The sequence below is a fragment of the Aricia agestis genome, chromosome 4 (assembly GCF_905147365.1).
Source record: "Aricia agestis chromosome 4, ilAriAges1.1, whole genome shotgun sequence".
Lineage (NCBI taxonomy): Eukaryota > Metazoa > Arthropoda > Insecta > Lepidoptera > Lycaenidae > Aricia > Aricia agestis.
In genome coordinates, this window is record NC_056409.1 from 21,071,428 (window position 1) to 21,096,982 (window position 25,555).

The window sequence follows — 25,555 nt, forward strand, 5'->3', positions numbered from 1 at the left end:
GAGAATGACATGGTCAGTACTCAGTAGTTCAGTGCTCAGTATCTTTGTTCAAATATTATGAATTTATGGTTTAAATAGTAAATTATTGTATTGTCAGCACATGCGCCGTGCGCTGGCTGCCGGACGGACTCAGTTGTTTTGCAGACGACGGGGCGAGGTGGTACACAAAGCACACGACGAGTGGAGGCAGTTAGTTCAGGACGTTCGTTCTAGTGGAGATAGAGAGAATAGAGCTAGCTGCCGCCTCGCGCCGCCGCGCCGTCTGCGTTACTGCATTACGAGCGGTCTTTTTGCCCTTGGTGTGCGTTGGTAATACATATTATAAGATTTTCTTTGTGCTATCGTTCGCGGCGAAATTGACCGGTCCGCCCCGCCCCGTCATGTGCAAAGCGCCTCTGATCCGACGGGCTACGCTCCTTAAAATATTCTCCGTGTCATAATACCTACATATTTTGTAAATGCTATCATATAATTTTGTGCTTCCTTTTTTAAATGTGTTGATATTTTTAACTACAGTCTACAAAATATATATGTATTAAACTTAGAATTCTAGTAATAAATACTAAGACATACAAATAATTATCCATATTTTGCCAATCCCCCGCATTCGCCACAATTAAAACAAGTAAATAAATACGGACATAGGTACCTTGCATAATTTTCTGCATTCATTGACTAAACAAATTGCAGCACCATCTTGACTTGTTAAGTCAAAGTTTTTTTTATGAAAATAAGGGGGCGAGCAAACGGGTCACCTGATGGAAAGCAACTTCCGTCACCCATGGACACTCGCAGCATCAGAAGAGCTGCAGGTGCGTTGCCGGCCTTTTAAGAGGGAATAGGGTAATAGGGGAGGGTAGGGAAGAGACGGGAAGGGAATAGGGGAGGGGATTATGCCTCCGGTAAACTCACTCACTCGGCGAAACACACCGCAAGCGCTGTTTCACGCCGGTTTTCTATGAGAACGTGGTATTTCTACGGTCGAGCCGGCCCATTCGTGCCGAAGCATATCTCTCCCACGTATATAAAAACTGGTGCTCGGAAGTCGGAAGTTGGGCTGCGAGTGAAATTTGGTGCACGACGCATACCGCATACCTGATACCAGAAAATATCGTTATATTTACCGGTATTTTCATAACGATATTTTTTGGTTATGTTACTAGATATCGATAAAAAAAATACCGTTATCTGGCTACCATTATGAAAATACCGGTACGTAACGATATTTTTTCGGATATTCGATAACGTTATGAAGCCCTGCTCATGAATAATATCGATGAAATGACTGACAACACGTTGTGGTGACAGTCGTGACTCGTGAAACATCCCTAGTTCTTTTTGCTTTCAAGATGGTGAGTGCGTGTTTTACAATTGCTGTTTTATCAAGAAAATACTTGAATTTCAAGTGAAATAATGTATTTTAATAGATATTCGTTAATTCTATAATCTAAATATTATGAATTTTATTTAAAGTTTATCGATAAGAACACTATTTCCCTTTGTAACATTTGGACCTCGTGGCCGTAGTCCATCTAATAAAATGCATTGTATTTTAGCCGCCCAAGAAGGACGCGAAATCTTCGGCTAAACAGCCCCAGAAAACCCAGAAGAAAAAGGAGGGATCCGGCGGCGGTAAAGCCAAGAAGAAGGTACGTAAAGTGTCATTGCATTTTTGAGGTTATGTGGATGTAGCGAATATTCTACAATTGCTGAGTTTTTATTTGTAAGTAATATAATTACCACGTGATTATAAATTATACGCGCTTGAATACTATGAGAGTTAAAATCTGATATATTGAGACTGATGGTGGAACCGAATACCTATTTGCAAATTTGTGATTACTCAAACGAAACATACAAATAATATTTTTTTAAATTGCAGAAGTGGTCCAAGGGAAAAGTCCGTGACAAGCTCAACAATCAGGTGTTGTTCGACAAGCCCACATACGACAAACTGTACAAGGAAGTGCCCCAGTACAAGTTGATCACCCCCGCTGTTGTCTCTGAAAGGCTAAAGGTCCGCGGCTCCCTGGCCAGGCGGGCTCTGATCGAGCTTAGAGAAAAAGGTAAGCCCTCATACCAAACTAAATGTCAAGTGTGAAAGAATGTTTCTATAAATACAAAATATGGAAGTACTATCAGATAAGTTGATTCCTAGGCAGAGCCCGCAGATAGGGGGGGGGGGGGTTGCATTTGAATTACGCATTATAGGGAGGAGGGGTATGTCTTATATTGTAAATAAACAGCTCCGATGCTGCGGGAATGCAATGCCCTATCGCCCTTGCGAAACAAATTATAGGCACTTAATAAATTTGCACCCTGGCAAACTAACTAAAGGTTTAATTGCACCCCCTATATTTTTATGGATATATTATAACAACTGGCTTCAATTAATCATTAGTCGACGGAGCCCTGCTGCGCGGGGCTCCTATTTCTGGGTGGTGCACAAAAAATAACCACGATGGCTAACCCAACCAAGTCGTATTGGGCCAGCACGGAGTGATACATTGCTATAATTAATTACCTAAGAATTGTATACTGTTCTTATATTTATGACACTTAAATACATTTTACAACAAATTACGCGTAAAACAAAACGTAACTATAGTGAAAAATTAATATTATAGACATGTTAACAAAAGATAATGTTCCGTCACATGTAACTTCAAACACATATTTAAAAAAACGATGCATCTCCTAGACACAAATCAGGTGTCATTTGAAAGGGGTAACTAACCCCTATAAAATGCCACCGTTCCCCCCTCTCTACCTATAATGCGTGATTCAAATGCCAACCCGATAGGGGACCTACCATCACAATTAACGTTGAGTTGACATTATTCGACCAAATGACGTTAGTCTGTCAACTGCCTAGGAATCAATTTCCTCAACGGTACATACTATCTTTATAAATTTGAGAGTTTATGGAAACTAGTAAAGCTTGAATTTGAACATAATATAATTGTTATCTAAATCTAAAAATGAATTTAAAGCAATGCTATATTATGAGTAAACATTTTCACTAAAACAAATTGTAACCATTTTTCTACTAGTACAATTTAAATATTGTTGTGATGATCACTTAATCTGGAATACCATGACAGTAAAATACTGATATATTGAGTCTGATAATACCCAGTCAATTTTGATACTATTATAATGTTTGTAAATAGATATTTGAAGATTGTTCCTTTTTCCAGGTTTAATAAAGCAGGTAGTTCAGCACCATGGACAGGTGATCTACACGAGGGCGACCAAGGGTGATGATCCTGTGGCTTAATTCATAAGTTTAAAATAAAAAAAATCCAAAAAATCATTCTTTTTTATTTCAAACGTTTAAATTTGGAAATTGTATTTAACATTTGTACTAAAGTTATGTAAGCAGACAAAGTTTGTGATTAATTTTTCTTCTGTTTATCCACATCAGTTATTGCAAATCTGGCAGAAGGGTAAAACTCTTGGATTCGGTCCTTCAAATGTAAGGAATGTTCTGCATTTGCAACTTCAACTACAAAGTTTCCCTGAAATAACACACGATTAATGTTCGAATAATATGAATACTATAATAATACTAACACATTACCAGTTATGTTTTGGTCACCCATTTCACCCATCAAGCCCCATAAGCTCACTCGTGAGCGAGACAATAGAATAATAGTAGATTTCCAAGAATCCACGATCAAAGGATTAATCTAGTAATGTGGCAAAATTACTACGAATAATAAAAACTAAGGAAACATAACTCCCATACCGTACTTCAAATTTTGTTGAATTTTTTTCTCAAGGTTCTTTTCGCACACTAAAATAATATGGCAATAGCTACGAAACACTACATTCAAAATATGGACAAAATAAAGCAGTAATTGACAATAATTATTGTCATTTCTATAATTACACTAAATTCTTGCATGTATTCGGACCTCTTTTTGCATAAAGTATGCATATTGTATTCGGGTCACATTTTGTAGAATCGAAACCAATTTTTTGACACAATTACGTACTCTTCCTTAGTTTTTTTTTTCGTTGCAGAATTATAATCCTCTATTATTTTACAACTTGATAAAAATTCTTAAGTTTGCTGCTTTACGGTAAAGGACTTCGTAGGTGAAATCATAGATAATACATAATATATATACGGTGAAATCCTACGATAACTTACCCAAGTAGAGCTGACGTCGCTATGAACCCACATCTGTTCTGTGACCAAACTCTTGAGAACAGCGTTTTCGTCTGCCAGGACATTGGCGACCCGGTCCAGCCCGCTGCGATGGTCAGGGATGGGAACCGCGAATCTCAACAGCCTACCACTGGCGCCGAGTCCGCGTTGAATGGTTCGTGCCAGTAAACCTGAGTCTATGTTTCCACCGCTTAGAATGCAAACGGTTCTGAAAATGTGCAGATAAAATATATAAGTAAATAGTAATCATGGATTGCACCAACTAACTTTAACTGTAACTTTGACTACAGTGCAAAATGCATGAAGGTATAATAGGTACTATTGGAGGGAGCCTTATATTTTGACAGTTGATAATGTTACTCTTTCTTACTAACGATGCAGATGCTGTAAGTTGAGTGAAAGAGGAAGCTCATATCGGTGTGTAAACGTCAAAAGCCTGTAATGTTATGTCCGACCCAGTAGAACATAACAAAGGAATCGGTCTGCATATTTCATGTTTTAAAAGTGCTAATAAAAGTGCTTAGTGAACGTTAAATGCAATATCTTGTTGGGTTTTGTGGTTCCGCTAAATAATCTATACTAATATTATAAATGCGAAAGTATCTCTGTCTGTCTGTCTCGCTTTCACGCCAAAACTACCGAACCGATTGTAATGAAATTTTGTATACAGATAGTCTAAAGCCTGAGAAAGGACATAGGCTACTTTTTTACTGGAAAAAAGGGTTGTAAGGGGGTGAAAATACGAAAATTTGTTCAAATTAAGTTAGTTCCAAAAATTCATAATAGATGGCGCCGTGCGTCTCTTACATCGCGCTAATGCTTGCCCAACATCTTTCTATAAGAGGTGTTATCATCATACATTTAGTTTTTTTTCGATTGTTATTTTTATTTTACGTTATTTATTAAGTCAGTACTTTATATTATATACAGTGACGTAACCTTAAACCTATCAATGATAAATAGTTTATGGGTAAAGTTGTGTAATTGGGGGGCTAAATAAGCTTTAAAATTTGGCATAAAATATAAAGTTTAATTTTAAAAAATGAAATATTATGTGCACACTGCACAGCTGTTTTGATTTAAGGGGTACCAGGGTTTTTTTTATAAAAGCTTTTGACACCAATTTTGTTGACATCGCGCGCTATAAACTGAAGTCCACGCGGACGAAGTCGCGGGCAACTACAATAATAATATTCAACTTTAGTGAGTATGAATTACAGCCTAAATTTGCTTGTTTATTGAAATGCCAATCTAATGCCTTGCCCCTTAGGGAATAACCCTAACTTGGGGAATAAAATAATAATAATAAAAATGTTAAATTTGGTGTTACAAACTACAAAATCAGTATAAATTAAGTTTAATGTTCTAAAATCGAATAAATCGGGAGATTATACCCTAAAATCGTTTTATCGGTATTTGTTTGCCAAAATCAGGAGATCTACCGATAAATCGGTAACTTTTGCAACACTGAATATTACGCACCGTTTTCCCCGCAGCTCCGGCACTAACCCCTGCATGACCGCAGCGAGCGCGCAAACTCCCGCGCCGTCCACAACCAGTCTCTCGCGCTCCAACACGCTTATTATAGCCTTGGCTATGTACGACTCGTCGACGAGCAGCTACAAATTACAATATTAGTTTTTAAAGACAAATTAGTAATACTTCCAGCAAGGTCAGAAATACTTCGTCCGCTACAGCGGATTTTGGAGAGAAATTAGTGGTTACCATTCTATCGAGTCTTCCCTTGATCGTTGCGAAGGCGTTGTCACCAACGACGGATGCGTTGAGCCCTTGTGCCAAGTTCGTTACTGGTGAAACTTTGACCGGCTTCCCCGCTTGTAGCGACTTCATCATAGTTGGTACTTTAGCACACTCGGCACCCTGAATTATGAAACAGCACCCTCTTTCATCATCAAGGGCAGTGTCGGTTCCGACTTCCAGCACTACCAGCGCCCTGGGCGAGATTTCTTCGGCGCCCAGAGGGCTACCAAGTACCAGGTGCTGGTAGTATTAAAAAAGGGGCGCCTATCCGGTGCCCCTGGCGATCGCCTAGCGCCGCTACTAATCAAAGGCTACTTTGAAGTAGAGGATATTATAGAACCAAACCATACAATCTCAGTTAAGACTTAAGAGCTGCAGTTTGAAAGACAGAAAAAAACAGACGTCACTTATGAATTTTCACTCGCTTATCAGCAAAACCACTTCAAGCTATAATGCAAGGCACTTATTTTTACCATTGAGCATATCGCATAGTCGGTATTATGTCCGTTTCGAGCGAATCGATCAAGCAATTAATGATACGCTCGCTATACAATAAAACCTTATTCCTTACATAGACGAGACACGAGCACTTGAGTTTCTTGCAGGCCACGATGGTGCCTGCCAGCAGGGCTCCGCCCCCCACCGGCACTATCACAGCATCTGTCTCCGGCAGCTGCGTGATGATCTCTATGCCCACCGTGCCCAAACCTGCTATCACTTCGGGATCGTCGGGGCTGGTGGGATTAAGGTGTCGTTGTTATGGCAAGGTCCTGGTCTTGAGTTTTAACTATGATAATAACTATGTACCTATAACACGGTCGTCGGTCTTGTCTTGACTCTTGACGCATGGTTTGATGACGTCATTATGGAGCGGGCAGGTTATTGCATTCCAGCGATGCGTCGAGTTAATTTGACCGTGTTATAGAGGGAGCTACCCTTTCGACTTTCACTTATCAGGTAGTAATAGCTTTACCTTAGGTTTACCAGACACTCTGGAGACAGCAGCAATATAAAATAAGTTCTGCCTAAACCTTTCACGGGACTCAAACTTTTAAACGTACCTACCAGTAGGTACGCGTAGCACAACAGACATCTAGTAGGTAAGTACAGATAAAAGTCCATAACGCGACGATCCAAACAGGTTTAGCATTTTTATGTAAACAGACATACACTTTTACATCTTTAATAAGTAGGTACTTGAATAACATCTACGAGACTATTCTACTTTATAATATTATCATACTTATATCGTATAACCTTATTAAATAATGATTAAAATCCGAGTTAATTTTGGTCGCATATTGAATGACGTCGTCTGTAGATTCACCGTACAGGATTACATCAGCCCCGAGCTCGGCGCAGCGCTGGGAGCTGGCGGAGGGCGTACGCTCCGGCATCACCACTGTCACCTACAAATCATCAAGGGCGGATTCAGCGTGTCATGTCATGTCACTCATGAGTCATGACTCCCCCCTTCCCCTGGGCGATAGGCTAGGACCTAGGTCCATAGGTGGCCCGTGGCCACTGCAATTTTATCTAATTTCGCTTTAGTGGAGGACCATGCAACCTACCCAATGTAATCATATTCGTTTAGCGGTTTCAACTTGAAGAATAGACTAACACACTTTCACATTCCTTAATAATATTTAAAGTACCGTACTTATAGCTGTCTGCAACATGGTACATGCAGGTCCCCTCCCCCCTGACGTAAAAGCTGGATCCGCCCTTGCAAAACATGCCGTGCTACAGAGTTAACTAGCTCCTGTGCATACAACTATCGACAATTATATTGCTGTGGTAACTCGTATGACCACGTGATATTTAATTGCTGAAATTCCTTAACTCCTAGTTTTCTAGTATTGGGAAAGTAACAAAGATTTAAAAAATTTGGCTATTTTACCCTAATATACCGTAATATTTTTCCGTGGGAGAGCCATGCTTTGGCATGAATGGGCCGACTCGACCGGAGAAATACCACGGGCTCACGGAAAACCGGCTTGCGCTGTGTTTCGCCGAGTGAGTGAGTTTACCGGAGGCCCAATCCCCTACCCTTTTCCCTTCCCTACCAGCTCTCCTATTTCTTTCCTACCCTCCCTTATTCCCTTCCCTACCATCACCTATTACCCTATTCCCTCTTAAAAGGCCACACGCACCTGCAGCTATTCTGTTGCTGCGAGTGTCCATGGGCGACGGAAGTTGCTTTCCATCAGGTGACCTGTTTGCTCGTTTGCCCCCTTATTTCATAAAAAAAACAATCAAGAATCAATGTAGGTAGGTACAGGTATACTCAAGGAATTTCCGTGGTATGCTGCAGCGAGGGCTGTATTTCCGTTGGAAGGTACAATCACTCCTCTGTTTGTCATGTCTTCTTTGTTTGCTATAAAAGCATTTCGAACTCCACGTTCAGCACAGCTTGGGAATTTTTTGTTTTTATAGATTTAAATAATTTCTTAAAAAAATTAAAGCTCATAAGACAAATTGTACCTGCCAGTGTATTGTAAATTTTCACATTTTAAGTATATATCATAATCCATGTATTTACTTAGCTTGGCTTCCTGCAATTTATACAATATGTAACATATATTATAATGTTGTTTTCTTACAAAACCTTATAAGTTACAACTCTCAAAATATCATAAAGTTAATATACCTAGCGGAATAGAGCAACAATCTCTGTGTAAAAATATGTGTATGTATACACTTACACAAGCATGATTGAACATGATTTCTATGAGATTAAATTGTCAACGTACGGCACGTGCCGACTGGACGTCAAAAAAAAAGAGTGCTGCTGTCATGTATCACACGTCTTCTTTTTACCACGCAGTGTTACTGATGACATCTCTCTTGCTCAGGCCTTTGTTTCTCTATTCCGCTAGGTATATTAACTTTATGCAAAATATACTTACACAGAGTGGTGTGTGTATAATTCCATCATGATTTCTTTCAACAGCTTCTTTGATTTCATTAAAACATATTATGTGTGGTTGACTTTCATATACAGAATCACCCTTAAAATAATAGAACACTCAGAACAATCAGGAATGTAGAAATTTTAAATATGAAGGGAGAAAATAATAATATATTGTCAACTGTGTTTTGTTAACCCAGCCATTGTGGGAAAACAAGACACAATAGATATTCTATAGTGTCTCGTTCACCGGTCAGCGTATGGGGAATGGGGAATGATAGTAAAGTAACACATACCTCTGTTGCAGACATATTAATACTTTAATAGTAACATAGAATTTGGGTAATTTATTATAAATTAATTCTAAAATTCTGTAGAAATTGGTTGTTTGATCATGTTAAATGTTAAATTGACAAAGCACTTTCAAAGTTTATTTCTTGACATAATTCCATGAGTCTCTTGACTTTTTATGAAAAGAGGTATAACAAAAACACTATGAAAAATCGTTGAAATCTTATTTATTGTATAATACTTATCTTAAATTAATTAATAGCTAATGCATCATTTTGTACTTCCTGGGCGAGCTGCATCTGTAAGTTGAGCAGCTTATTTTTCAACACGACTATACCCATCAGTACAATATTCTCCGGCTTCAGAGCACCCGATGACTCCACATTATAAAAGAACTTGTTCGGTTTGGCTTCCCAGTTGAACTCGGCCTCATATTGATCCTCATCTAGTTCAGTGTGCTCACTTTTAGGCCACTCGTCGGGTTTTGGGAATAGGGTGTGTCTCATTATGTTATCAGGGTCATATTCAAAACAAACACCCGCTGTTGGATTCCATTTTGCGTGTTCCTTGCCAAAACCCTTCTTGGCATAGGCACGCAACTTGAGCTCCTGACCTTTTCGCAGTTTGATGATTAATATTTCATCTAACTCTCCGTAGTCGGCCTGATCTTCGTCTCTGTGTCGTGACGTCACTGGAACGACTCGGGGGTCGCTGGACTTCAAATCTGCTGTTGTGACGTGTCTGGTCTGATCGCCTGTACACTTAACGTCTAGAGTGAACTCAACGCTGCACTCGGAGCAAAAGTCAGCGCACATACAATCTCTTGAGTATCGAATTTTATCGACGACGTCGTCTGATATGAGAGGTATGAGTCCTATGCGATGCGCTAGGAATTCGTCGCTAAGAACTGTGGAGTTGGCTTCCAACTGTACCCAGTCTATAGCCATTGTCGGTGTCTCAGCAATAAAAACTCTTCGCATGCTGTTTGCGACGCTCAGTTCGGTGTCCTCAACAACAAACTTTACGTTATCGTCGGTAAGTTCGGTAATGTGAACAGATGGTTGATTGGCGTACGGCATCTTGTAGATTTGTCAATTAAATTGTGTTACATCAATATAAGAATTTATTAACCTACTTTAATTTTAATAAAAACATAATAATGCCGCTAATCCCAAATACAAATTTGAGTTTTGACAAAAATGAGACATGTCAGTTTTTTTTTTTCTTGGCTACTTGACACAATTTTGCGTATGTTGTGCCACAGACGAATAAAAGGTAAAGAACTAAAACATATCGCTGTTAAAGGATAACACCTAAAATTTCCTTTTATTATTTGGCAAGATTTTGAGATTTTTCAATTTGACCTTACATTTTGGGGTCATGTCCCCTGTGACCCCTTCGGACCGCGCCTGCCAACCAGGGTTTCAAGTACCGGTATTTTTTTCATAACGTTACTGCTTCAAGGGCATAGATGACGGTATGAAAACCTGGTGAACCCAAAAAATTGATGACAAGTTTTTAACCGAAATATTTCATGTATCATTTTGCTGTAACCCAAAATGTGGATAAAATATTTATGTAAAACGCTGTAAGCCACCCGGCTTACAGCGTTTTCCAAAAATAAAATAAGCTCAAACTTGGGCGATTGTTATCCTACTACGGCTACATTTAAAACGTTGCAAACTGAGTTTGCCCCTTAATGTTTTATACTGGCAAATGTTTTTATAGTATACTAGCTGTCCCGGTGAACTTCGTGTCACTTTAAAACCTTTCCTGGACTTCTACGAATATTTTAAGACTAAAATTAGCCCAACCCGTTCAGCCGTTTTTGAGTTTTAGCGTTAGTTTGTTTTTAGACTTTTTCAGGAAATTTTTTTTTTTTAGAATTTTTCTCTCCGTAAGAACCATCCTCGTACTTCAAGGAATATTAAAAAAAAAGAATTAGCGAAATCGGTCCAACCGTTCTTGAGTTTTGCGCTTAGCAACACATTCAGCGACTCATTTTTATATTATAGATTTTATTATAATTAAAAAAATACGATAAAATAATGTTCTATTAAACAGATATTATGTTACGTCCATACTATTTTCCGGCTTAAATCTCTTCCGAACAATTTTCAAATTCAAAATTGCAAACATTGACAAATTTGACAGATAAGTGAAACAAAAGATACGAAAAACCATAGACATAATGCGAAAAACCATCGAAAAACAATTTAGGTACATAAAAGAGACAGTTCTATTTTTAAACGTCGAATCGTATCGCTGTCTCTTTCTTCGCCTGAGCTATGACGAAAATTCGATTTTTTCCAGATTGTTCAAAAAAATAATTGAAAATGTAAATAATCGAGGAATTTATTGCAATCAAGACATGTGGTAAGAGATTCCATGTGTTTTGTTTACTTTCGAGTCATAATTGGTACATTTTCGAAACACGCACGACGTCATTTTCAATTTATTTTGGTAAGACAAGACGCGGCACGTTCGTGACTGCGCTCGATGCAGACTAAATAACAGACGGCCCAATTGGGCCGTATTTGAATCTTCACAACGCGCGCGGTAGTAACATATCTGCTTTGAGTTTTTCATTAACCCCCGACAAAAAAAGAGGAGTGTTATAAGTTTGACGTGTCTGTCTGTCTGTTTGTGTGTGTGTGTATCTGTCCGTGGCATCGTACCATCCAAACTGGTGGACCGATTTTGATCTAATTTTTTTTGTTTGAAAGCTGACATGATCGAGAGTGTTCTTAGCTATAATTCATCATCATCAGCCTGCTCAGTGCTAGACAATCAGGGTTTATCTGGTTCATGAAAGGCCGTTAGCAACTTGTAGTCGTTTGATGGGTTTTATATATCATTCTAGTTCGTGACATTTGTGAATATACAATATACGTATACACATAATAATGGAAAGTTGACCTGGTGCTGCAGCATCACCTGGTAATCAATTCCTCGCCAACAAAAAAGTTCAAATAATTCCTAACTTGTGTAAAGTAATATTTTAGTCCATAATTGTTGTCAAGGTGTGTCGGGGGACCGCTAATGTAGATGTTTGATTTCACATAACAAGTTTAAGGATCAATTCACAGCAATCTGAATCGAGATAGGTAACTAGCGACTTGGCGGTTGTAGGTTGTAGTTTACTTGGCGGTCCCCCGACACACCGTGACAACAATTATGGACTAAAATATTACTTTACACAAGTTAGGAATTATTTGAACTTAAAGGCAGTAAATATTATTTCATAACTTTTAAAAGTTGTTTTGGCGGGTTTTTTTTTAAATTCCTTAATTTAATTTTATTATTGGTTCTAATGAAGTAATCAGTTCTTAAAGAAACCATGCACCTATCTACACTGGATAAAATTTGGTAACGAGCTTAAGTTAAAACAATTTAAACTCATTTTTTTAAAGTTCACGTGTTACAGGATACAGCGTTTCGTCGTAGGTAACGGGTAGCGCTGCGCTATCGGTTTGCAGTTCTATTGCAGTCGTGACAACTGCATTCAAACTGCACTTCAACTGCAATTTGCGGTTGGATTGCAGTTGAAATGCGGTCCGTCTGTATAGACCCATAGGGCCCAATAAATTTAAATGTTTTCTCGATACTCATATTGTTCGCCATTTCGTCAAGTTAGATGTTAATTCGCCACAAGAAGGAAACGTGCACTCTTCATCGCCGCTCCGGGCGAACTGATCGCGCGGCCTATGTGTGGATGGAGCGCGAAGCTTGCGACAAATGTCCTTTGATCTTTTGCCGACATTTCCGACCCGCGCGGCAAGCTCGCAGACGCGTCGGCCAACGTCTAAATACCTACGGCCAACGCGCGAACGCCCGTTCTACACATTGGGCCAACGCGTATGCAGACGCGTTGGCCAACGCGTTCGCCTATGTCGAGAGCCGCCATAAGAGGATACACCAGGGGCTAGAGAAATGAAAAAAAAGAACGTGTAATATCAATAGCTGTCTCCCTTACCTCAAGCCTATACCGCAGAACGCGATAGAGACAACTGCAGAAAATCCAGAAAATCAACGATTCGTTGTCCCCTGATTCCTTCTCCAAAACATAACTGATTTAAGTACTTTTTTCATTAAAGATTAAAAAAAGGCTTGAGCTGTGTTCCTATGTTTTGCTTTTTTTGTATAATCGAGCCAAATCTTCTTCTTCTTTATTTATGGCGGCCTCAGTGAGTTGCCAATGTCAGAGTGGCTGAGTTGACTTTGCTCTATTATTGTAGGTCTGGTGAAACAACAAGGTATACCATACCTAAACGGAATCTAATTTAGTAGATTATCTGTTGAATAATCTAAAACAAACACAAACATATAAGGGTTAGAAAAACATCACAGTTTTATATTGTTAGAACGGATATATGTACATAAAATTTCAATAAGTAGAGTATTTACATAACAAAGGATTGATTTGAAGTTTATAGGGCGAGGGATATCGTTAGGAAGAAGATCATAAAGAGAGGGATTATTTCTAGAGCAACAGAAAAAAATATGATCTAAGGTACCCTCAAAGCCAAATCTGTTTTCTGGACGTTTGAACACAGCGGAAAATCTGGCCATTTTTTTGGGTTTTAGAAAGTTCATATCTTATTTAATAATTAAATTATGAAAAAAAAGAAAACATAGGGACATCGTATTAGTGGCCGTAGATATTCAGGAAAAAAATTATAACTCTACTAGCATTATCCAGGGAGGAAACAGGGGACAACGTTTGCATGGAAAAAAGGGCGGTGTGGACTCCTCTTAACGCACACTGACGATACTGTAGTGTGGCCGCTCTCGCGTTAAACTCTTTGATGTACCGCCACTTGAACTATCGCCTAACGCCAAACGGCAATGTTAACGCCATTAAGTTGTGGCTACACCTATAACGGTTAACGTCCATTATCGCAATAATTAATGGAATTTCTCGTTACTGTGGCGAGTGCCCCCGCTACCATATGTGCAATGTGTGCGATGCACACGGGCGCCATCCTCTAAGGGCGCCAAATCGTCATCGTTAAGGGCGCCAAAACCAAGGACCCAAAAATTTTTGCCTAAAGGGGCGCCAGTCTTTTTTTTTGCACACAGGCGCCAGTAGCCTTTACGGGGGCCCTAACTGTGGCCCGAGCATCATGAAGTCGCACGCAGTGTTACTGATTATATTATTGTAATGACTGACAGAATTAGCTTGGTGATACCATCGAACAGCCATTATGGCGCCAATATGATTCCATTATAATTTATCTAGTTTCAAAAGAAAAGTAAGTAATTTTAATATTGATCTATCCTACAAAAAAAAACTAATCCGAATGTAAAATTCATGTCGGAGTGATAGGTACCTACTACTGACTACATTATTAACACAATGGGCAAATCACCTAATTTGAGTTACGAGCGACAGATCAAGACCACTCGTCTGTAACCTTTGGCCCTATTAGTGTGATAGTATTATCGGTTTTAACCAGCCGCAACTGTTCTCGTTAAGCTACATAAATAAGATGGTCCGTTAAAAGCAGACTGTTGGGCCAGGAGTGTGAGAGATTGGTCCAAGACTCAGGACAAAATGGTGTTTCAGGCGGTAGAGTTCGACCCCATGTGTGACAAGGAGAATCCCCAAAAGATTAGTTTTGAGGATGTCTCCGCCGCAGCCTACAGGATACAAAGTGGGATTGTGAAAACGCCATGCGTGGTAATTTAATTTTTTGGATTTCTTAAATAAATAATTTAATAAATAAATCCATAGCATTTTGCATCTGTTTGTAATAATTAAAAGTTTGCTTAGATGATCAGCCTGACCAGTGGCGTAACTATAACATCCAGGCCCGAGGCAAAATGATGGGGCCCTACTAGTAAAAATCGTCACGTTAATAATAAAACAATGTATAAAAAAAATTCTGACCTCACGGCCTCTTGGGGCTCTTTTGGGTCGGAGGCCCGTGGCATTTTTCAGGCCCTGCCACCCTATAGTTACGCCTCTGAGCCTGATCCAGAATCAAAATTACCTGTTTTCAGAAATCCCACATGTCTACCACGTTTGGAATGGAGATATACTTGAAAAATGATTTCTTGCAACACACTGGCAGGTAAAATCAATCTTTCGGTTTTCGATTTATATTTTCCAATCAAATTAAATTTATTTTTGGTTACCGTGATATTATTTAAATAGTCATTGAAAGATGTGGCAAATTGCAGCTTTAAAGAGAGGGGCGCGAGGAATGCTCTTCTTTTGTTATCACCCGAGAACAAAGCTCGTGGTGTGATATCTGCGTCTTTGGGGAACCACTCGCAGGCGCTAAGCTACCACGCGCGAGGACTCGACATACCCACCACAGTGGTGATGCCTAATGTGGCACCGATCATGAAAATACAAAAGTGTCGGTCCTTCGGCGCCAAAGTGATCATCCATGGACCGGACATGAAGGAGGCTAAATATCACGCGATGAAGCTGGCGAAGGAAAAGAATCTCACCTACATCAATGGGTGTGTACTGTTGGATTTTTTTTTAATAATATCCAAAATTAAGGATATTATTATTATAACTAGACATCGCCCAATGGTCGAAATTCGACCCTTAGTTTCAACATTAATAATTTATTTATTTTCTCCCAAAAATTACAGTGTAGTAATGTAAAACATCTGTGTAGTATGTATGTGTATTGTGTAGTAGGTATAGTGATTAGTGTGTACTTGGTTTTGTTTTGAAGGGCATAAAGAGTGTTATACTATCCTACGTTATATGGACAGAATGTGGTATATTATATTTGTTTCCGGAGCTGTGCACCTCCAAAGTAGCTCGTAACATCGTCATCGTACTAGGTACGTCTAATAAAAAAATATCCACAGCCGAATATAGAACATTCTCCTTTTTGGCAGTGGGTTAAAAAGAACTTGATCCGCTTTTATTTTGCTTTAAGCTTGTGAATGTGATCACTGAAATGCTAAATTTCGATGAATAAACACAGTACCGGTTTTAGCACTATACCCGCGCCCTGTACGAGATTTTTTTAGGTGCCCAGGGTGCTGGTAGAGCCAAACGCCGCAGGCGCTCCTTTTTATACGGCACCCTGGGCGGTCGCCTAGCGTCCCCCCCCTACTATTACTTTAATAAACACCTACGTACTTACATGTTTTGTCCAGGTACGACCACCCACACATAATGGCCGGACAGGGGACTGTGGGTCTGGAGATCCTGGAGCAGGTGCCGGACGTGGACGCCGTGCTGGTGCCCGTGGGGGGCGGAGGCCTGCTTGCGGGCGTCGCCACAGCTATCAAACACCTCAAGCCACACGTCCTCATTTATGTAAGAGTCTAAACAGCACTTTTACCTGATAGTAGTGATTTATATATTTCTTTATTGCTGTGGATATCGGTTTAGGGTTAAGTATAATGTCTATTTTTTTAATGTACCTACCTATTATTACGTTAGCGAATCTTCATTTTATCGACTTCTATCACGACCAATCGTGACTGAGCGCTTACAGACGAACGGCACACGTGGACAGCAGTCGACGCGTGCCGATCGTCTGTAAGAAGCCTTACTTTAAGTTGAAGTAACCTATAACCATGGGCGTACCCAGGTTCTGGTGCCAGGGGGGGGGGGGCAAATTACCCAGGTTCTGGTGCCAGGGGAGGGGCAAATTACCCAGGTTCTGGACCAGGGGGGGGGGGGGCATTTCAGATTTTTCATAAGCTAGGTGTTTATAAAGAATAAAAAATTAATATTTTTTAGTTGTAAAAATATTGTATCATGCAAACAATTGGAAAAAATTCGTTTTCTTAATTTTTAAATATACAAGTACTAGATAATATACTTAGTACGGACGTCAACATGATCCAGGGGGGGCAGCTGCCCCCCCCCCCCCCCCCCCCCCCCCCCCTCGGTACGCCCATGCCTATGACTATGAACGAATTTCTCTAATAGTAAGTACTTGCCTCCCCAGGGTGTAGAGACCGAGAAGTGTCCGAGCATGACGTCAGCCATGAACAACCTGGAGCCGACCAGCGTGGAGATCCGGTCCACGCTCGCTGACGGCCTGGCCGTGCCCACTGTCGGATACAACGCCTTCGCCACAATAGACAAAATCGTCGACAGAATGGTAAGCGGCATCCACTACTTCGATAAAAAGCAGAGCCCTTCCATACTAATTACTAAGTAATAAGTTACTTTATACGGATATTTGTATTTTATGAAATATCTAAAAAATCTATCAGGAATTTTCTAAGACCGTAAATGAAAGAATGATAGCTATTTCAGATTAGATATTTCATAAAATACGACGTGGGAGAGCCATGCTTCGGCACGAATGGGCCGGCTCGACCGGAGAAATACCACGTTCTCACAGAAAACCGGCGTGAAACAGCGCTTGTGCTGTGTTTCGCCGAGTGAGTGAGTTTACCGGAGGCCCAATCCCCTACCCTATTCCCTTCCCATCTTTACCCTCCCCTATTACCCTATTCGCTCTTAAAAGGCCGGCAACGCACCTGCAGTTCTTCTGATGCTGCGAGTGTCCATGGGCGACGGAAGTTGCTTTCCATCAGGTGACCCGTTTGCTCGTTTGCCCCCTTATTTCATAAAATAAAATAAAAAAAATAGTAATATTAGCTAGGTATTATAGTCGTTGCAAAAGTGTGTCTGTCTGTTACGTTTTCACAGTTCACGCTTGACCGATTGAATCGATTTTGTTGTTTGATATGATTTATGAATATACCTACTTTAAATTCCGAGAAAGTACATAGCATACTTTTTATCCCGGAAAAATGTACGATTCCCGCGCGATAAACTAATTTTCGCTCAAAGGAGTTGCAGACATCGACTATAATATACTGTACTCAGACAAACGAGGCGGTAGCGGTCATTAACCTTTTTAGTCTAGGCACTAAATGAAAAATGCTCGCAGCGTATTTAGAATATTTAAGAATAAAATTGACCTATTATAAAGACACAGATTATTAGTTATTACAGATTCATCGGAAACCATCTCGGTAACTCTAACTAACTAATCTCCAACTTTGTTTGAGTTCGAAGTGATATCGACATTCAGTTCACATCGAGTATGCAAAATACGATATCGCCCGACTAGGAACATCTGACACAGTTTCATTGAGAGAGAGAGAGAGAGAGATAGAGGACCCTGCAGACGACAGTATATTATATTAAGTCTATGCTGCAGACGTAGCTATTATATTTGCACGTTCTTGTCATGAGCAGAGTGGCGCAGTGGAAGCGTGCTGGGCCCATAACCCAGAGGTCCGTGGATCGAAACCACGCTCTGCTAAAATATATTTTTTTCCACCTGTTATATTGGCAATATATTGTTATTATATATTACTAGATGTCCCGGTGAACTTCGTGTCACTTTAAAACCTTCCCTGGACTGCTACGAATATTTTAAGACTAAAATCAGCCCAATCCGTTCAGCCGTTTTCGAGTTTTAGCGCGACTTGAAAATCCATTTTTATATATAAGATATATTTGTGAATACTTTTCATGTATCTTTTATTTAAGTATGAATGCTAATCATATATTTTATTTCTTTTCTGGCCTACTAGTTTTTATTATTCGTAGGGCCTACTATACATTTTTGTTTTTATACAATTTATCAGATAGGTCGCAGGCCATCTACTCCCATGCCTGACATCTTATATTGTGTCTGACGCAAGCTGTAATGACAACATACGATTATAATATCTACGTCGTACAGCAGTTGCTACTTGCTGCACGTAAACAGCATGGCATAACAAATTTAAAATTATTTAGAGACATACTAATACCACAGCGTAATACTTCCATAGACTGTGCTAATGCCTAATACCCAGCTTTTCCTCGACATGATCTATTCAATAGCGTTGTTGATTTTAAGTAAGCCTTGCTAATTACTCACATACGGTTTTGATCGATAGTTTTACTCCAAATCGAGCAATAACCACCGTGTGGACCGCAAAACTGACAGTTCGAAGGCTCGCTTCGAGCCGGCTCGATGGAATTAAATATGTCAAATATGTCATGTCCTTCGATTCGGAGTAAAACTATCGAGCAAAACTTAGCACAAGAGTGCTAGATCAATTTCAGTCAAAAAACTTCATAAACCTTACCTACCTGAAAATAACTATGGTTGGCCTAGCTACTATGTGCCATGGTGCCAAGGCCCAAGTAACACCAGCACCTGTAAAGCCCGCTGTACACGTTGGGAAACTCATTGAGCCAGCGAATTGGGCCAACGTGTAGACTGTAGAGGCCCACTTGCCCATAAGTCAGGAACGATTCTTCATACTTTACACGTTGGCCCACTGGACTGGCTCAATGGATTGGCGCAATGAGTACAGCGGGCTTAATATATGAAGCCTAATTATAGTACTATCAGAGAAGTTGATTCATAGGTAGTTGGCGGACCTAAGTAAGTTGGTGGCGTTATGTCAAACCCAGCCGATAGATCACGACTTATATTGAATCGACATAACTCAACCAAATTACGTAGGTCCACCAACTGCCTATGGATCAATTTCTTTGATGGTACATATTATTAAGTTTAAGGTTGAATTGACCAGATCGCAGTGAACGAGGACTGGATCGCGCGGGCCATCCTACTGCTGGCGGAGCAGGAGAAGTACGTGGTGGAGGGGGGAGGCGCCGTCGCCGTCGCCGCCATCATGGCCGTCTTGGTGCCCGAACTCCAGGGGAAAAAGTAACGATAAGTTATAGTATTTCATATCAGCTTGATGACGATATCTGAAAAATCTGTTTTAAGAGTATTAAAATCTAAGGAAGAAGTGAGGAATTGTTCGAAATCAAACCTCCTGCAACTTTTCGCCATCGTTCCCCGCGAAAAATATACCATCCTCATCACCTTGATGAGTGGCAGTCTCCCACGGTGTGTTTTTCGCGTAACTTTCTGCCGCGCACTGTAAAACTCTGGAACGAACTTTCGTCAGCAGTATTTCCGGACCAATAGGCAGTACGACGCGCAATCCTTCAATAAGAGAGTGACGTTATTCCCTCTTTTAAAAGACCGGCAAGTGGCAACGCACCTGCTAATGTTGCGAGTGTCCATGGGCGACGGTAGTTGCTTTCGAACAGGTGACCCGTTTGCTCGTTTTCCCCTTATTTTATAAATAAACTAGCTATTTGACCTTATACAAGAATAGCTCGTTTAAAGATATAAGATTATAGTAAATAATAATTCCAACTTATCTTTAAATCACAAATAATAATCTACTTGTCTGGAACATAATTGCATCAAACTTATGATCTCAACCAAAAATGTTACTTATGGTCCACAAGAGTGATAGAGGATCGTGGGCACGTGATATATTATGAAAACTTTGCACATCACGTGACAACCATACGTGGGATGGAGGAGTGCTGACGGGTTAAAGTACTAACGTACTTTATCACGGCTGACCCTAGGCCATTTGCCGTTTATTAATTAATGTTAATTAATTTTGATTGATGACTCATTGTCGTAACTTAGCGGTGAAGATATTATTAAATTATGGATTACCCGTTGTTGCCTAGTTCGTTCAGCGCAATGACAACATAAAATCTGAAATGAACTCCCTCATGAACAAAATACTCTTGCCTCTAGTATTTATCTTGCCTCTAGTACTTGCTTTGTTTGGTGCTTGCTTTTGTCTGTTTTTCATCTGTGTGCTCTACTTTCAGGGTGGTGTGCATCCTCTCTGGCGGCAACATCGACACGACGATCCTGGGCCGGTGCCTGGAGCGTGGGCTGGCGGCGGAGGAGCGGCTGGTGAAGTTCAAGGTCACGGTAAGCGACCGGCCCGGCGGCATCGCGGAGCTATGCAAGCTCATCGCGTCTATCGGCGTCTCCATCAAGGACATTATTCAGGAGCGAGCCTGGGTCTATGGGGATATATTTAGCGTTCGGGTGAGTTCTTCTTCTGAGATTAATATACTTACTCTTCATTTTGTCGTATGCCTGTTTTAGGAGTTACAAACGTCAGAGTCATGCAGATGTTTCATAAAGGATTTATTATACTCCCGTATATATGTATGCTAAAATCCTCCCGTGACAAATGACGAATGCATTTGTCTGGTTTGCCGAAAGTCAGTACCTACAGTTTCCATTTACATTTACCTTAAACAATATTATGAAGTTTCATAGCATTTAAAGTAAGCACTAGAAAGTATTTAGTCCAATATTCCTGTAACCAAGCACAAATACCAACTGAAAGCGTCGTTGTCAGATGTCTAGGCGCAATTTACTAAACCACCCTCTTTACATTTCAGGTGAAGGTGGTCGCGGAGACCAGCGGACCTGAGCACACGGAGGAGTTGAGGAGCCTTATCAGGAGCACGTACAAGGAGTGGTACTTTAGCGGCGCTTGGGACCATTCCCGCCCAGCCAGCGTCGGCTCTCTTGACGATGTGTCCCACTGACATGTCTGCCATAGGCTTACCTTGACCACACCTGTAGAAATGCGAACAGAAATACTCATATAATTTTCAGGGACAAAATTACGGATTTCTCTTGGTAATCGTATCGTAATGAAAGATTCCTTGTATGAATAACTATGCGAAGGGCAATGCCACCATACATTCCAGCCACAGATAACCCCATTCCAGCAGATAGTCTTTAAGCCTACTTTTACTCTGTTCAGTTATATTTTTAGGTGATACTCTGCAAGTTATATTAACTGTATTTTGAGGATGCGAGGAATTTCAAGATTGAAGTATGATTAGGATAATTTTAAATTTATGTAATGTTAGCTTTTATTAACTTTTGAACTGTGATAATATACAGAGTGTAACAAAACTAAGTGATAATGCTTTAGGGTGTGTATGCGTTCCTTATAAAAAGTTCACAGTGAAAGTAGCAACAATGAAAGAGCAAATGTTTTTTTTTGTGATTTGTAAGGGGGTAAGCTGGGTAAGCACCCCGGCGTCACGCATTTTCGCATACAAAAGTTTTAAAAAGTTACTCTTTCAACGCTCCTACTTCGACAGTGAACACAATACAGGGGACTCACACATTCCCTAAACTGCCCTAAAGTATAATTACATAATATCACTTAGTTTTGTTAAACCTTGGATATCGAAGAATGTATGGTCTGTTCATATTTTAATAATTGATTTTCATTAAATATGTTAGACATGAGCCTTTTTATTTACATCTGGGGCTCTATTAATTATTATCTAAGAATTATATTGCAAATCACTTATTATTAGCCTAAAATATCAATTGGGAGCGTACTTCTAGAGATTAACGCCAAATTGGCCACTTTTGGCGTTAACCGAAAATAATCTTTGAAATTCAAACAATATTATATCTAGCTAGATTCTAGAGCTTATATTTTCTGAGTTTAGGTAGTAAGCGCCCATAATGGTGGTCGTATTCGGTGAGGACCAGTGAGGACAATGTGGGACAGTAATTATAATAAAATATCATTGGGGACAGTAGGCCGTATTCTGGCAGAAGCCCGACCGCAGAGCCTGAAACAGTAGTGATTATATTATTCCCTTTGAGCCTGACCATCCATAGTCCATGAACTCGACAGGCTCAACCATAAAGTTAATATAAGTACGGTCTATATATTAACTTTATGGGCTCAACACTAGTCTCTGACTACTTAGTTGACTTAAGATATGCAATGTCATCAAGGGGAATAAATATTATTCTGTCAGCCAATATAATGCCGTTGAGCATTTTTGGAGCATTTAGTAAATTATTGTATTATTAACCAAATAATGTAAAAAAAACAAGTGGATCTTAATAGATTCTAGTTATGGAGAACGTAAGTAATAAATATGATAATGATAAGAAAAAAAATCTACAAAGATGAAGCTGATAATTTTGATTGCTTTTTATAAAGACTACAAAATGAGAAAACTGATATACTTAAATAATTAAACTAGTTAATAAGAATTTAATATTCATCAACCTATTCTAGAAGGATGTAGATTTCGACCCCTTTTGTGACCCGGACAACCCGCGCACGATCAAGTATGAAAGTATTCTGGCGGCGTCTAAACGCATGGAGGGCTATGTACTCCGTACCCCCTGCACGGTTCGTGATTAAATTATAAAATTGAAAAAAATATTTTTAGTTATTTCAAAAAAACAGGTAACCATATAGTAAATAAATTCTACTTCTTTTAACCATGATCGTCGATTGTTATACTTACGAAACTTTTTCTTGTAGAGAGCCAATATGTCCGAAATGTTAGGCATGGATGTATACTTGAAGCAAGAATGTATGCAAATTACTGGAAGGTAATTTTACTTAGAAATAATTACTTATTTAATTTATGTAGCAGCAGTTCCCACTCCCATTAAGTTTAAACATTTGTGACTGTAAATAACCCAAAAATATGCGTGAAGTCCGAAAAGTCATTGGGAAAATATCACGCATGTTTTCAGCTTCAAAGAGCGTGGAGTGGTCAACACTTTACTTCTGCTGACGGAAGAACAAAAGAATTTAGGTGTGATCACCGCGTCCATGGGTAATCAAGGCCAAGCAGTAAGCTACCACGCCACGCAATTGGGCATGCCCAGCATCGTTGTCATGCCAGTCTTCGCACCGCTCACCAAAGTCACAAAATGCACGGGGTACGGCGCAAAAACTATACTCCACGGAAATGGTATGCCTGATGCTAAACATCACGCAATGCTGATACGAAGTGAGAATGGAATGCTGTATATTAACGGGTAAGTTTACAGATACATATAATGATCAATTGGACTGTTTTAGCCACATTTTTAGCGAATACTATGACACCAATGGGCCTCTAAGCGCGTAGTTAGGGCAACTCTTTCCGCGTAACATTCTTGTTATTTGCACCTACGCTCATGATAATTAATCCTTTCCGCCCAGCATTTAAAATTAAACTTTTTACTTTCAAGATACGATCATCCGAATATCATTGAAGGGCAAGGAACAGTAGCATTGGAGATACTGGAGCAAGTTCCGGATGTGGACGCAATTCTAGTGCCCGTCGGCGGCGGCAGCCTAGTGGCTGGAGTTTGTGTCGCAGTAAAACACCTCAAACCGGACACTGAAGTTTATGTAAGCTATTGTTTAATGTCTTCTAAAACGTTCTAATAGATTTTGAAGCATACATGTTGAATATTTTTAGGGAATAGAAACGGACAAAACCTGCAGCATGACAGAGTCCCTGAGAAGAGGGGAACGAACGAAAATCGAAATCGACTATTCCCTCGCGGATGGACTTGCGGTGAATCTTGTCGGTGTAAATACCTTCCATAACATCAAAGATAAAGTTAATAAAATGGTATATCATTACTTCTTATGAGTACTTAATTATTGTTTGAATATTTGTGGTAAGAAATAAATTCATTATTTTCGATGTTTTAAAAGGTCGCTGTCAAAGAAGATTGGGTAGCACGCGCTATAATGCATATAGTGGAGGAAGAGAGATTTGTTGTCGAAGGTGCTGGTGCAGTACCTATCGCTGCGATTATGGCTGGACTTTTTCCAAATCTTAAAGGAAAAAAGTTTGTATTTTTTATAAAGTAATTAACGTTATTATAAGTAACAAAATCCTTAATTTCAAAATCCAAAAAAAGGAACAAAAATTCCTTTAACGCGGTAAATACAATTTCTTACCAAATTACGTTGCGAGATGTTGATTTCAGAGTGGTGTGTGTTCTCACCGGTGGCAACGTGGACACGACGACGCTGGCTCGCTGTCTGGAGCGCGGCATGGCTGCAGAGGGTCGGCTGGTGAAGTTCAAGGTCACAGTGTCCGACCGACCCGGAGGGATGGCCGAGCTGTGCAGCTTGCTGTCGCGGGTTGGAGTCACCCTGCGAGACTGTATCCCCGAGCGTGCCTGGATACATGGAGATGTCTTCAGCGTCGAAGTATACATAATTTTATTTGAACGGGCAAATGGCCCACCATACATTCCCACCACTGCAACTCCTGTGTCGCCAGGATCGACAGTGGTAACCAACCACGAAAACGCTTTGATTTGATCAAGGGGCCCGAGGGACAAGCTAAATCTGTTTTGGGTTCTGTTCTGTTCCCGCAACGAAATTTACATAATAATGAATATTGATTTTATATCTTACCGTCGCATCGGTTGGGTTTCATGTTTAGTTTTATCCTTTTAGATGAAAGTCATTGCTGAAACGAAGGGCTCAGCACACGCGAAGGAATTGGTGGCGCAAATAAAGAAAAACTACAAAAACTGTTTCTTCCCCGACTTCGACACTGACCAGAAAAAAGCTTCGTGCCGAGGAGCAACACGGAAGGGTCCGTGTCTTGCCCCTAACCCCACTTGCATGCGAAAACGTTAATACATATATATAAATAAAATAGAAAAGTTTATTACATATTTTATATTTCATGTAAAAAATATTTTTTTATGAATAAAGAGTTTTGGAGTAAGTCATTTTTCATTATAACATGTAAAATTATTAGGACAATATTTAGAATCCAT

At 39.9% G+C, this 25,555-nt stretch overlaps 5 protein-coding genes and 1 non-coding gene across 7 annotated transcripts; 4 read left to right on the top strand and 2 right to left on the bottom strand.

Annotated features, from left to right (window-relative positions):
• The first annotated feature begins 1,282 nt into the window (after positions 1 to 1,282).
• On the top strand, positions 1,283 to 3,353 carry LOC121726269 (40S ribosomal protein S25). Its single transcript, XM_042113544.1, has 4 exons — positions 1,283 to 1,352; positions 1,557 to 1,649; positions 1,883 to 2,066; positions 3,201 to 3,353. Exons 1-4 carry the CDS (start codon positions 1,350 to 1,352, stop codon positions 3,278 to 3,280), a joined length of 360 nt encoding a protein of 119 aa, XP_041969478.1. The 5' UTR covers positions 1,283 to 1,349; the 3' UTR covers positions 3,281 to 3,353.
• LOC121726257 (L-threonine ammonia-lyase-like) lies at positions 3,339 to 9,296 on the bottom strand. Of its 2 annotated transcripts, XM_042113529.1 has the most exons (10): positions 9,146 to 9,296; positions 8,848 to 8,949; positions 8,423 to 8,493; positions 8,218 to 8,350; positions 7,196 to 7,347; positions 6,510 to 6,672; positions 5,903 to 6,058; positions 5,660 to 5,796; positions 4,160 to 4,385; positions 3,339 to 3,521 (listed from the first exon to the last, which is right to left on the bottom strand). In XM_042113529.1, exons 1-10 carry the CDS (start codon positions 9,158 to 9,160, stop codon positions 3,399 to 3,401), a joined length of 1,278 nt encoding a protein of 425 aa, XP_041969463.1. In that variant the 5' UTR covers positions 9,161 to 9,296; the 3' UTR covers positions 3,339 to 3,398. The 2 variants fall into 2 exon arrangements, with proteins under 2 accessions (XP_041969463.1, XP_041969464.1); XM_042113530.1 differs by lacking the exons at positions 8,218 to 8,350; positions 8,423 to 8,493.
• A 60-nt stretch (positions 9,297 to 9,356) lies between these two features.
• On the bottom strand, positions 9,357 to 10,334 carry LOC121726262 (DNA-directed RNA polymerase II subunit RPB3). Its single transcript, XM_042113537.1, has one exon. The coding sequence runs from the start codon at positions 10,217 to 10,219 to the stop codon at positions 9,392 to 9,394; it is 828 nt and encodes a 275-aa protein (XP_041969471.1). The 5' UTR covers positions 10,220 to 10,334; the 3' UTR covers positions 9,357 to 9,391.
• A 4,237-nt stretch (positions 10,335 to 14,571) lies between these two features.
• On the top strand, positions 14,572 to 21,917 carry LOC121726256 (L-threonine ammonia-lyase-like). The gene is made up of 8 exons (XM_042113528.1): positions 14,572 to 14,823; positions 15,147 to 15,217; positions 15,327 to 15,614; positions 16,272 to 16,434; positions 17,075 to 17,230; positions 19,680 to 19,816; positions 20,794 to 21,019; positions 21,382 to 21,917. Exons 1-8 carry the CDS (start codon positions 14,698 to 14,700, stop codon positions 21,529 to 21,531), a joined length of 1,317 nt encoding a protein of 438 aa, XP_041969462.1. The 5' UTR covers positions 14,572 to 14,697; the 3' UTR covers positions 21,532 to 21,917.
• Positions 18,338 to 18,409, top strand: Trnam-cau. Its single transcript has one exon. It is a non-coding gene; the product is annotated as a tRNA-Met (tRNA).
• A 448-nt stretch (positions 21,918 to 22,365) lies between the features above and the next one.
• Positions 22,366 to 25,412, top strand: LOC121726166 (L-threonine ammonia-lyase-like). The gene is made up of 9 exons (XM_042113400.1): positions 22,366 to 22,886; positions 23,043 to 23,159; positions 23,295 to 23,365; positions 23,513 to 23,800; positions 23,996 to 24,158; positions 24,229 to 24,384; positions 24,471 to 24,607; positions 24,749 to 24,974; positions 25,227 to 25,412. The coding sequence occupies exons 1-9, from the start codon at positions 22,878 to 22,880 to the stop codon at positions 25,410 to 25,412; spliced, it is 1,353 nt and encodes a 450-aa protein (XP_041969334.1). The 5' UTR covers positions 22,366 to 22,877.
• Positions 25,413 to 25,555: the final 143 nt, after the last annotated feature.